The sequence below is a fragment of the Trichoplax adhaerens genome, genomic scaffold (assembly GCF_000150275.1).
Source record: "Trichoplax adhaerens TRIADscaffold_22 genomic scaffold, whole genome shotgun sequence".
NCBI lineage: Eukaryota > Metazoa > Placozoa > Uniplacotomia > Trichoplacea > Trichoplacidae > Trichoplax > Trichoplax adhaerens.
In genome coordinates this window covers 717,869-731,772 of record NW_002060963.1, presented here as the reverse complement: position 1 = coordinate 731,772, position 13,904 = coordinate 717,869, and the positions used below count along the sequence as shown (strand labels likewise).

Here is a 13,904-nt window from a genome sequence, read left to right as displayed (position 1 = left end):
TTTGTACTATCCATTACAAATCAATCCTAATTGCACAGCATACCATTCACAATGACCATGATTGAACAAGACATAGAAAGAATTACTTTTAATGCTAATATCGACTTACTTCTTCTCCTTTTTCCCTTTTTCCTGCAGATTTCTAAGCTCGACTGATATTGAAGATTTGGGGGGCAAGATGAAGTGGAGACGATGTTGTCACCCAGGCAAGTCGACGTCAGCTCGTCAGGTGACTTGAGTCTACCGTGACGTACAATACTGTACAATGACATCTTTATTGTTGGCACTGCAGTACGTGCGTATGTTGGAGCCAATCCACAAGTCAATACGTACCGCACTTATCGGTGTACTGTAGCTCGTCAGGTGACCTGAGTCTACCGTGACGTACAGTACAGTACTGTACAGTACAATGACATCTTTATTGTTGGCACTGCAGTACAGTACGTGCGTATGTTGGAGTCAATCCACAAGTCAATACGTACCGCACTTATCGGTGTAGCTCGTCAGGTGACTTGAGTCTACCGTGACGTACAGTACTGTACAATGACATCTTTATTGTTGGCACTGCAGTACGTGCGTATGTTCGGGTCAATCCACAAGTCAGTACTGTACAGTACGTACCGCACTTATCGGTGTAGCACGTACTGTACGGTACTGTACTGTACGGTAGCAAGACATCGATACGGTACAGCTGTACCGTAACCGTATTGGACGTCCATCGCATTGACATCATCTCCCCAGTGATCTCTATACTGTAAGCACTATTGGGGTCAGGGGCGTGGCAAGTGTTGGAAAATGGCTGAAAAGAGGTTTACCTCTAGTCTTGCCTGATTATATCGTCAATGATGTCTTTAAATTGTGAAGAAATGGACTTTCAATTGAGATAGATCAGCACAACCTTGAGCAATTGGCTTTGCATATTTTTTATACTTTTTATTGCAGCATTGAACTATTTGATTTCTTTCAACTTTCCAATATAAACTATCACTCGCTGTGACATGTACAATTGCACAGTAAGGTCGCTGCAAGCATTCTACAAGTCTCGTCGTCATATCGGTCTACCGGGCAATACCATACGATGGCCGTCGACGGGTTGTAAATCACTTGACCAACCTGTTCTGTAGAGATGATCGCCAAGAAAATTCAAATTATTCAGCTCAGTCAATAACTCATCGCTTGATGATGATGATTGGGTTTAAATGGTAATCTTCATGACATATGAGTAATTGAGTATCCAACAACTCAGTAGCTGTACAACAGTAAAAGTCGACGTTATAAGTTAGAAAGTGCGTTTGTATCCAACAACTTAATAGCTGTACAACAGTAAAAGTCGACGTTATAAGTTAGAAAGTTAGTTTGTATCCAACAACTTAATAGCTGCACAACAGTAAAGGTCGACGTTATAAGTTAGAACGTAAGTTAGAATAATATGAGTATCCAAGAACTCAGTAGCTGTACAACAGTAAAAGTCGACGTTATAAGTTAGAAAGTAAGTTTGTATCCAACAACTTAATAGCTGCACAACAGTAAAGGTCGACGTTATAAGTTAGAACGTAAGTTAGAATAATATAAGTATCCAAGAGCTCAGTAGCTGTACAACAGTAAAAGTCGACGTTATAAGTTAGAAAGTAAGTTTGTATCCAACAACTTAATAGCTGCACAACAGTAAAGGTCGACGTTATAAGTTAGAAAGTAAGTTTGTATTCAACAACTCAATAGCTGCACAACAGTAAAAGTCGACGTTATAAGTTAGAAAGTAAGTTTGTATTCAACAACTCAATAGCTACACAGCAGTAAAAGTCGACGTTATAAGTTAGAAAGTAAGCTTGTATCCAATAACTCAATAGCTGTACAATAGTAAAAGTCGACGTTCTAACTTAGAACGTCGACTTTACTATTGTAGCTAGCCTACACTCTAGGTAGCAAGGAGAACGCGCCATAGGCCATATCATCTAGTTGTTATAACGTTGCTGACGATCGATACAAGTAATATGGCGGCGCTAGACCTAAGTGGACTAGCATATTGACGTTTAGGCGTTACAATTGTCCACAGCTATCAAATGAAAGCGAAAGGTCTCCCTAACTATGCGTATCAATGCATCAGCCATTGGACTGGACTGCATGCACTAGGAAGAAATTTTACACGCCAAAGTTGGGCAAAAAAGCAATTGAAGAATTGACTGTCTAATAACGGCTTTCATTCAATTTTTTAACTTCAACTTCATTGCAAATTCACTCATTTAGAAAGGAATTATTTTCCATGGTCATGGTATTGCTATACGTCAATACTTACGTCCAATGCTCTTATGCCAATAGGATACTCGTATATCGATTCAACAATGCAAAACTAAAAGTGAAAAAGGACTGCAGGAATCGATCTAAAAATGATATTTAATATCAACCTCTTTCTTCAATGAACGATGCGGTAATTATACCATCCAATTCATCGTATAATAGCCAATCACCGATATTCCAGGATAAAATATTTATTGAAATAAATTTACAAAATTACAGATTTACAAGTATATTGAATAAGTTATAAAAAGCTAATTCAAAATAAGTAGATGTGAACAATTAAATCACTTATTCTTGGTAGTGGAGTAACTCAAATATTGACTCATGTACAGTACCGAGATTATCTTATTTAGAAATACATCATCACACATATCTACCAAGTAGTGGGTAAAGCGATATCGATAGTGTACCTAACCAATAAAACGCTATACGACCAATAAGGTGTGCCATAATCAATTCGTGTATGTAACTTATTCTGGAGCTAATTAATCTCGTATCAATAAGTAAATTGACGCTTTATGAATCTATTAAAACAAATCTAATAAACGCTAGAAATACAAAATATTATAACTAGTTGAAAATTTTAGAGCAATCCATAGCAAGCAATCTCATTTTTTATACATCTAGTTCAATAAGTCATAATGACTATATGAAGCAGGCTAGAGAATGCAGTCATTGTATCATTTATACGGGAATAGGTGCTTTCTCTGTGGAAAAAATGGCATGACAATATAGTACAGTTTGTAATCGATAGTAGAAATAGTTTGGATATCGACTTAGAAATTGACAACTCATAAAATTATTTAAAAATCTGTATCCAAACACAGCATAACTAATTCGGCATAGAATTTGAATTTGAACTAATGTCTGTACAGTAATAATATGTAATAATGACTACTTATGCAAGCAGCTTAATTTATTTTCTCTTCTAAAAATTCGGACATAGCTTATCCATTAATATCTCTTATAGACTAGTCTCGGAAGATAAATTGCTTTCTCGGATTGAATTTTGATTTCGTGATTCTGTTACTACCCTCGACCTATAAAGCTTTGGACGGCCTTTAACTTCATGATTTAAAGCTTTCAAGGAATGCTCAAACTTGGCCATTTTACTACACAGTTTTGACACATCTTGCTGCATATCACTATACATTTCCATCAATTGACCTACTGACTCGGATAAAACACCTGAATCTTGCTTAAAAATGTCATCACTATCTACATTGTTAGAATGAGTTGGAATGTTGACACATGAGTCACTTCCTAAAGTACGCCGGCGTTCAGTATCATCTTCAATTACTCGTCTACCAGACCCAATACTTGTCTCATCGAAGGTACTTAAAACAGGCTGTGAACTCCGACGGCGTTGTAGCAATCCTGCGTGCCTACCATTAAATACTTCTGAGGTTGAAAATGAGGGATGAAGCAGAGCACTCCCTCTACGGCTGCTTTGAGATGTTTGGTTAACTTCCAAATCGTTTCTTCTATACAATTCTTGAATGTTAACCATCTGATTAGGATGAAAATTTTCGTTTGATATTGACAGTCTTATGTCTGGATTTTCGTAACTCTATACATTGCATACGTAGGCGAAAAAATAAAATTTATTAGCTTTGGTACACAAGAATAACAAGTTTTAAGTGTAAAATCATTGAATAATTTCGAATGTTTATCTTACGCCTGAATCTCTTAGGCTGCAGGTAAGGTTAAGATTCTCTGAAAATACAGGCGCCCATTCTGGATATAGGCCAGCAACTTCTAGTAAATGGATACGTGATATAGTGTGCAGATCACAGTACGTTAATGCGCGAACCATGGAATGCGATCTTCCAAGCCCTTTATTCTTAATAAAGTCATCTCCAAAGACATCCCCCTTGGCTGAGTATTGATACGAATGTCAAATTAAAATATATCATGACATAGACCAACAATAAATGTAACATACTAAGCACCTTCCTTAACAGATATCAATACGACTACTTTCTACTGTAATATTTTACAATAAACACGCCACTATGTATCTATTTGCCTTATTACTTACTTAATATGCAAGTTACTCCAACATCTGCTGAGTAAACTTCGAAAGAGCCGCAGGCAATAAAATAAAGATGATTTAAACTTTGACCTGAATGAATCAAAATATCTCCAGGGCCGGTATGCTGCATCTCGAAACGTTCAGCCATCTGTCTTAGGCACCCTTCACTAGCATTGGAAAAACATGTAGCATCTCGTAGGATTTTTCTGTTCATGTGCATTTTAATTTCCGCCTGAATTTCTTTCGGCCAATATTTAAGAATCTAACAAAGAACATTTTATAATAAAATTATCATTTAACATGATTTTGGGGATTCTTAATAGCTTTTATAGCGTTTCAATCATGATCAAAATCTATTTTAGCATATTAAGCTCCTTTAGCCCTATAGCAGTAAAAATCTTTATTTAAACTTGTTTTACCTCTTTCGTATCAATACCCTTTGTAGCAGCCCAGGATGAGATAAAATAGTCTTCAACTCGCCTTCTTAAATCTTTAGGAAGACTATATACTTGATTAAATCGCTTCATATCCTTTAGGATAGCGTGATAGCGTTGAGTGCTTGAATAAAGTTCTTGCAGGATTGCAGTAACATTACCAAATATGAATGCAGACATGAGCGCTAAAAATAAGTAAGAAAGTTTTATTAAGCTAAAGTAGGCCGATAAATAATGATAGTATTATAATGCTTGTATGTATCCGAGTGAGGACTACTGATCAAGTTATTGCAATGGTTAAAAGCCCGTTTTATCTCATATCAAGAATTACCTATGTAAAACAGCAGTAACTATATGGGTATATCAAAGTACTAAGTGAATTTACACTTATTGTTAAATAATTGTAAGACTTTTGGAGCTATTGACTTACATCCTATAATCATAATAATAATAGAGAATATTTTTTCGCCAATAGTATTTGCTGAAACATTACCAAATCCAACCGTAGTTAAACTGCTCATTGTAAAATATAACGAGGTTGAATATGCTGATGCAACGCTGATTTGTTGACAGCTGGTGTAATTTACTTTGGCAGTTATGCCACTCTGCTCCGCTAATGAATGTAACCAGCCAAAGGTAGTACATTCGTCGAAACCAATCCTATACCATATGCATGCTAGCCAGTGTGCAACAAGCACATAGGTAAACATCAATAAAACGATCATAGTCGCTCCGTATTCAACATATTCATTGAACTTCCTAATGAATCTACTTAATCGAAGTAAACGCAAGACCTTGAAGATATTACCAACTCGGTATGCGCTCTAGATAATATGGCAATATTTAGATTAGATTATCATCATTAAAAGGCAACATAGGGCTGTCACACACTAAGTAACTACTCGCATTATAATCTCCTAGCTACAGTACACGCATAAAATAGCAGGGCTAATTAATCGAATACAGATTTATTTCTTACATTTAAAAGAATAAAACCCAATTAAAGTACTTACATCACCAAGTGTAAATATTTCATATGGCAAAGCTGCTAATAAATCGATCACAAACCAGCCGGTAATATAATTTCTCACTATTAAAGGCGGATGAGAAACAATATGACCCGTGCCGTCAACATAAGTTGTACGAAAATTGATAACAACATCAGACAGAAAGATAACGTCCACGATACAATCCATGATCAGGAATCCAATTTCTTTTCTGTAGTCACGATTGAATGCCAATTCAAAGGGTACAAATATTGCCGTATAGAAGGTAAAAAATAGTATAACCCAATCCCATATAACTTTGGTGGTGCTGTAATGAAGAATAATTCCTGTCGGTGATCGAGGAGTTTCTTCTTTATAATCCGGCAATTCGGTATCCATATTTGTCAACTAACATGGAACCAAGTTAAAATAGTTGTTACCAAAAGCGTTTACATAGGGCTATAACTATGTAACATTTCAAACTGTGTTGTAATGTATCAATTGCTTTAAATTACTAGACATGTACATCAAATTCAGCAACATGGTTAGTTTCAGGTAGTATATACTCTGGTGTTGTCAAGCAAACAATGACATAGGCGTATTACAAAAGTAGTCAATTACTTGAACTATTTAATATCGTTTTTTTTCACTTCAGCCTACATCATAGCCAATTAAATTAGCAAAGACCACCACAGTTCTTTAGTGATTTTCCTTAGTCATCAGTTTATGTATAAGCAAGCTTTTGATAAAATCTACCATGCTAATGACAAAAGATGGTAGAACCTTAATTCTATTCATCACAATGAACTCACATGAGCAATTTCGTGTCTTCGAATAGCATGGCTGGTTGGCGTTAACTCAAAATTTCTTCTTCTTGAAAAGGGTTGACGAAAGAATATTGCATTTCCATCAGCTTCTGCATCTGAAAATTGGTACAGAGACAATTAAGGAAAGTATCAATTTTACAAAATGATCAAAAATTTTGATACTGTCGTTTCGCATTGTAATAAAATCTATGCTGAACGGATGTCTATTGACACACACACACACACTTTATATTAATCAAAAAAACGTAAAATTATATTATATCGATTAAAAACAAAAAATTATCTAGTTTAATGTACTGGTTATTGTTTTAACATTATGGTAAGTTCTACCTGAGTTGCGATCAATGCCATTACTGATATTATTACTACTATGAGAATGGTGATAGTTATTAGTTGTGGATAGAAGTGAAAAGCGTCTTGACTTTCTATTTTGATTTTCCCTTAAAGCACTAATATCGCGTAAAGTGATTAGGAACATAATCACTTCTTGATCCTCATTCTTCACAGGTGCAATCTGTATAGCGGCAATGAATGGTGTTCCTATAATAAAATTAGCCTTCATTAGCAATAGCAATTAGTAACAGTACGCTAACAAGCGGTTAATGTCTTATGATAATGGTGAAAATTTTCAGTAATAACCTACAGAAAATCACTACTGTGTATTATAACAGTTTTATGGCTGTAAAACTTTGTAAAAATTCACATCATAAAGAATATTGACAGCAAATGCTGTATTATGCAGCATAGCAATAACATTTAATACAACTAACTAACCATCTTTCTTATAAAGAGTTAATTCATGTTGTATTTTTTGCTTTAATGCAAAAGCAGATTTCAATTTTGATACACTTTTACGATCAGTTTCTTCTCCATACAAATGCTCGTAGTCGGCGGCCTTATGTAAGACTTCATGGCGTTGATAGCCAGTTAGACAGCAATAGCCATCGCTACAGTAGACAATAGGGTTATCTTCTTGCTTAGCATTAGCCAAAACGAAGCAATTCTCTATAATTTGGAAATAAAGGGTGGAGATGCTGTGATTAAATATTGATCAGATTTTCTTGTAATAAGAGTTCGAGTATAGCTTGTATAACTGATATTGATGCTATTAGTATCTCAGGAGATATTTTTATTATAGGCCATCGCCTGCAGAAGTAAGGTACAATGTTTAGAACGAAAGGAAATAATTTATTATTGAGATTGGCTAATAAAGGAATAACTTTGTTGACTAGCTAATAAAATCTGTTAGGGTACTAATGAATAATGATTTACTTATACATAAGTTAAAGTATTTATAAGTTATTGGATTTTAAAGTCTACAGAATGTAATTGATAATTCAAGACGAATTCAATAGTCATTTCATTCCAATTGAATTAATTCTAAATAGCAGATATATTCTGAGTTATTTCAATACAAGACCGATAAGATATTATGATTAATAATTAATCCATAATATCATAATGTCAAGTTGATTAATTAATTAATCATCAAGATACACCAACATGGTTTATTTATTTTATTTCATTCCTAATTTATGTAGAAGAAATCAACTGTCAATACAAGATCGATAAGATATTATGATTAACAATTAATCCATAATATCATAATGTCAAGTTGATTAATTAATCATCAAGATACACCAACATGGTTATTTTATTTCATTCCCAATTTATATAGAAGAAATGGACTGTAACTATATAGGTACTTCTTTTCCCATTTTGAAATGCTTACTCCAGAGAAAAGCTTGCATATCTAAACTGATATCTTATCTGCATCATTTTAACATGGAATAAACTAGATTGATTGTGTCTACAGAAACCCATAAAATAGAGCTGCATTTAAGGGCGAGTTTATCCAATGCGTCTAACTTGACTCCAATTACTGTAGAATTGTTCGCCTCTATTTGATATCGACTTGGATAGCCCGTTTTTCTGAGCTAAGTACTGTATCCTGAAGAGTCAAGCTAGGATCTCAGTAAAAGGCACAATAATGTTCTATTTACAAATAGATTATTGTATGCATAATATTAGTATTTCAGATCTTTCATGATTCTACTGTACCCCATCGTTATCCAACAAACTTATTCAAAGCTGTAATGGAAGAAAAGCCACAGAATAAACATCAAGTCTCTCACACTACGCTTCTATATGCGACAAGATACATTTCGGGGGAGATACATGTATAAGCATATGTTAAATGCGTCCATATAACAGTTGAATATAATTGTCAATGTGTCCGACATAGTCCTACTGTCCTTATTCATGGATATTGCCAAATGATTGGTACAAACAAGCGCTATTAAACTATTGTAAAAATTGTCTACAAATACAGAAGGGATAGTACAATAATATCAATAATCCTTTCAAGGTATTTCCCTAATGTATCCTGTCGCTATTTTTTTTTCTTATTGCAATGAGTTCAATGAATAATGCACCTGTATTCTACATATTATATATATACAGGTAAATTAGTAGAATAGGAAAAGGTATGGACAACAAGAAAATCTATCCAATTCAATTTTATTTATTGGTTTAATTGTGCTGGGTCACACGAGCTACAGAACAATTTCTCTAGTCGAATGTTAGCAAATAGATTCAAAGTCTTTTGCAGCTTTATAGAGCGTTTTATCATTATTTTGAAGATTGGATTTGGCATCAGACATTGGTTTAATTGTACCCAGTCTCACGACCTACAGAACAATTTCTCTAATCGATGTAGTAATAAATTCAAAGTCTTTCCTAGTTCTATACTGCGTTCTATCATTATTGTGGAGATTGGATTTGGCATCAGACATTGGTTCAATTGTACCCAGTCTCACGACCTACAGAACAATTTCTCTAATCGATGTAGTAAATAGATTCAAAGTCTTTCCCACTTCTACACTATCATATCATTTTATCCTTAAAGTATCATGGCGTTTATGAGAGAAGTCAATGTAAACAATTCAATGGTCTGCCACTGTAGTATACCGTATAAAAGGCAGCACATTAAGTTGCACTGTTGGTATACTTTTAAATTCTCATCACCGTAGCGATCGTTTTATCATTCTAGATCATCCATTATTGAAATCAAGAATACTGATATATATATATAAGGAAGCGTTGACGATAAATGAAATCGTCAACTACGATCACCAATTGGCAATGGAGGAATAATTGTTGTTGATAACCGTGAGATTTTCATGATTTTGTAGTATGGATAGCTGTTGATATGATTATGATTTTAGTAAAAATACCCATGACAAGGAATAGAAACTCTCTATGACAGTATTGGGTCTGGCGGAACAGAAATTGTTTAGCGTGCATGGCTGATTTACTTTTCATACGTCTCCCCTTGTGTCCCACCATCGATCATTAATAATTATCACCGCCATGATGGAGTTGTTGTCATGCCGAGATGATCGTATTTGAAAATTCCTTTCTAGGGATATTACGGAAATGTGGACGAAAACTTTGAGCTAGCCTATACAGTCTCTTTTTCAGGTTAGACAGGGTACAGTAGGTTTTACAAGATTCAATGTACAAACTGTTAGTAGAGTATATGTTTGTCGACTAGACAGGATTTATTTTATTGATCCACTTTCCAGCTTTCTTCTCCATTTTACTATACTCAGTCATGGATTGTAATTGTTGATTTTAAAATAAATTGATACACTGCAAACTATTGATCAATTGTAGAATGGATTGTTCAATGGATCGAATTAGACAAGATTAGACACTTTTAATAAGTCGCCATGAACGCAAATGGCATTTATTCCAGTAGATTAAAGTCATCATATCTGCTAAAGCAGGATCCAATCCGTTTATTATTGACCTATGCAAGTAATGTACTGCATTTTGGATTACAAGGAAGGGAAATTTTTGGAAGACCAAGCTAACAATGAAACATACGCCCAATGAAAGAAGGATCGAAGGAATCAGCTTGAGGACCGTATGTTGTTATTTATCAATGGCTTGGATAGTACAATATATCGGCTTTAAATTAAACCAACACATTGTAATTATTCATTAGGAATTAGCTTGGACTGTATTCCGTCATACCAGGTTGATGATTCTCCATCATCTTTGTAAAGGCATGACCAATATAAACAACATATTGCCATAGCTGCCTTAATTACATTGGATCAATTAGTTGATAGTTTTAAATTCAATTTCTATTACAGTATTTCATGTTGATTGTATTCTTGTTAGTAGAAGGAAAAAATAGAGAGTCCTATCGTTTGCAGGAAATTAGGGTCTATCCAATTCTCCAATTAGTACTAGCTATTTCCATTCTATGAGATTGTGTGATAGGGCTGATTAATGTCAAACTAGAAAGGGGAGAAAAGTATAGCATGGTTGAACTGGTGTGATCATTTTGTTGACCATTTTACTATTGGGTAAAGTAGTATAAAATCTCTCTGATCAATTCATCATTATTGTTGAAAATGGACAGGACGCCATGGATAGATGATGAAATACTGTAGCAAGGTAGAGAAAAAGTACAAAAGATTGAATTCAATATAGCTAATCATGTTATTCATTGCGCTATTAAGGTTAATAAAAGTATGCAAATAGAATGGATAATCGTATTAAGATGGGGGATGAAAGAATAAATTGTTGTCCGAACTGCGGTCGAATCAATGTATTTTTAGATCCAATTTAGCGTTGTTTCAAGGAGAAAGTGTCTTTTCTTTCTCAGTCATGATACAAATCTGCTGCTTTCTACAAGCGTTGATAATGTAATTGAACAGTTGGTTAATGGAAATATGTAAACATGAAAGGATACATCAGTACTATCACAAGAGTAAATAAATTTCAAAAGCTAGAATTGGCTCATAGGGTGGATAGCATTCATTATTTTTTTAGTCGAGCTAGAGAGAATATTATTTCCAACGATTGTCTATTGTTGATAGACGATGTCTACATGAAAATGAATTAAAAAAAAAAATTAAATAAACTGAACGGGGGAGAGGGGGAAAAACCAAAAATATGGGAATCCTCTGCCTAAATAATCCATTAACCTATCCTACTAATGATAAATTGTCCATCTTTCCTACATATACCAATTTTCAGTCCAACATGTAACCTTACCGCCGCCATCCAGTGATGGCGGCGGTAAGCAATGTTGGTGTTTGAAAGAAGGAACAAGTTGACCGCAGTACTCGTAGAGTCGATGTCAGCGGCTAGAAAGATTTGGCAAGATTCTGACTAAAGTGGGCAAAATTTCTCTTGGCAATGATATAAAGGGAAAGAAGAATTGTTGCCATCAGTTTGTTGTTGGTGGAGAAGATGGTCTATGGAATAGACAGGGAATTGTACTCTATTCAGCTGAGAATGCAAGTCCAATCGATTGTCGATCAACATGGTATACAGAAAGAAACATAAAATGTGGGTAACCACAATTAAGAGTTGATTGTGAAAGAAATGATCATGTCTTTGGGATATTTGAAAGAATGCTATCGTCAACAACAGAATCAAGTTGATGATGATTGGATTATTTCATTTTAAAAGTAGCTCTTGTGTAGAATCCTTATTATCAATAGGATCGATTGCAAAAGCTTGGGTTGCAATATTACCATACGGCGATGGATTGGATTAAGCGACGAGATCAAGTAGGGACTAAGCAAAAGAAAGCAATAGCTTCTCCTTGTTGTGATTGATTTCAACAGCCATTCTTCTTCATCCATTTATTCCATCTGCAAGTGGAAGATTGAACAAAGAAGAAACGACAATGGCTGTATTTTGATCAAAACTAATGTTCAATCTAAAGTCAAGGTAGTGAATGTCCTAGACGCTACAAGTACAACCCATTTTTTTTTTTAGGCATGTTGTAAATAGAAATTGTTCATCCACTGCAAGCCTCCATCAAGGACAGCAATCAAATTGATGTTCTCATCATGATGATGAGAATAATAATGAATGGAAGTACTGCAGTGTTGATGTTCTCATCATCATAATAATGCAAGTACTGCAGTTGTGTATTCCTTTCTTCTCGACCACTATGTCAACAGAAAATAGTGATGGATGTCTGCCATGTTGAAGAAAAACATGTCTACCGATGAAGGCTTACCTAGATTTTTCGATCTAGCAATGAGATCTTCTAAAAACATATTCTGTGGAGCGATCAGTCCACGCGTTGCTAGCGGCATGATTGCTATCGACACTACACCGATATTGGATTTTCTAGAAAGAAAGAAAGAAAGAAATAAATCAATAAAATGGTCATGAAAAAAAAAAATACAATTTAATTAATGTCATTTAGCACAGTTCAAACTAGCTGGTGACTGATAGGACAACATCAAGTGCAATAAGATAGAAACAGCAATCATCACGGTGGATAAAAAAGGAGACATTGAGAAAAAATAACCGATGATAATTTATCCTTTGGATGTCGACAGGCAAGAATTGCAGACGATAGTCATCAACATGTCTATCATGGCAATAAATGCGGCTACAGAGAAAAGTAGACTGATTGAGCATTTGTGCCGGTCAGACTGGTTGTGTGTTGAAAATCGCTTCCGGTTCATCATTCCAATAGTCCATTTCTGGTAGTAATCACTTGGTTCAAGTAATCCCTTGGATTGATCTCATGTTGGTTTTACTGTATTCTTTCTATCTATTTGCTACGCCATGCCGATTTGTTAAGGAAAAGATTTGTTTTGTACAAAAGGGTAATTGGATGTCCTTTCAATTGATTAAACAATCCTTCCTCAATACAATGCTGGACAATTTATTTTGGATTCTACTCCAACAGCCTACAGTAAACTAAGCCTTTTCAACTGTAATCACCACAATACTCTGTAAATCATCATCAGCATTGAAGTAGTAGAGTTAAAATAGCAAAGTCGGTGATGATGATGGTGGATGGGATTAATGCATGCATTACTTTAAGATAGAATGAAATGAAATGCGCTCCTGATCAACAAATGGTGTTTTTTTCTGCCTTCTTGTAGACAACATTGATGGCAATGATGCATTTAAGCATTACAACTGGTATCTGTCATCTTGTGTAGCGCTAGTTAACCAATCCATTGGCAGGTGTATTCAAATGCTAGAATGGATAGGCAAACAGAGTGAGAAAGAAAGTGAACGTAATCGGTGAATAAATCAAAATGATGATGTGAGCGTCGATTCAGCGAGTGTCGACACATTTAGTGGAAAAACTAATATCGTCTAGGATGTGATAACGCATGATCCATCCTATCGGCTATATCCTATCATATCAGTCCTTCTCGGTAGGTATCCGATTGATTTCTACTGTATGAATTGAAAGTCAAACAGCAGGAATGGACAAGAAATGGAAGAAATGAAAAAAATTGTGCTTGTCATGACATGAACGCTAATT

The 13,904-nt window shown here is 34.9% G+C and overlaps 1 protein-coding gene across 1 annotated transcript; it reads right to left on the bottom strand.

Annotated features, from left to right (window-relative positions):
* Positions 1-3,964: 3,964 nt before the first annotated feature.
* TRIADDRAFT_51027 (uncharacterized protein) lies at positions 3,965-12,708 on the bottom strand (the record flags this gene model as incomplete). The annotated part of the gene is made up of 9 exons (XM_002117183.1): positions 3,965-4,173; positions 4,337-4,592; positions 4,750-4,949; positions 5,195-5,558; positions 5,778-6,158; positions 6,797-6,801; positions 6,944-7,117; positions 7,352-7,582; positions 12,630-12,708. The coding sequence occupies 9 exons, from the start codon at positions 12,706-12,708 to the stop codon at positions 3,965-3,967; spliced, it is 1,899 nt and encodes a 632-aa protein (XP_002117219.1).
* Positions 12,709-13,904: the final 1,196 nt, after the last annotated feature.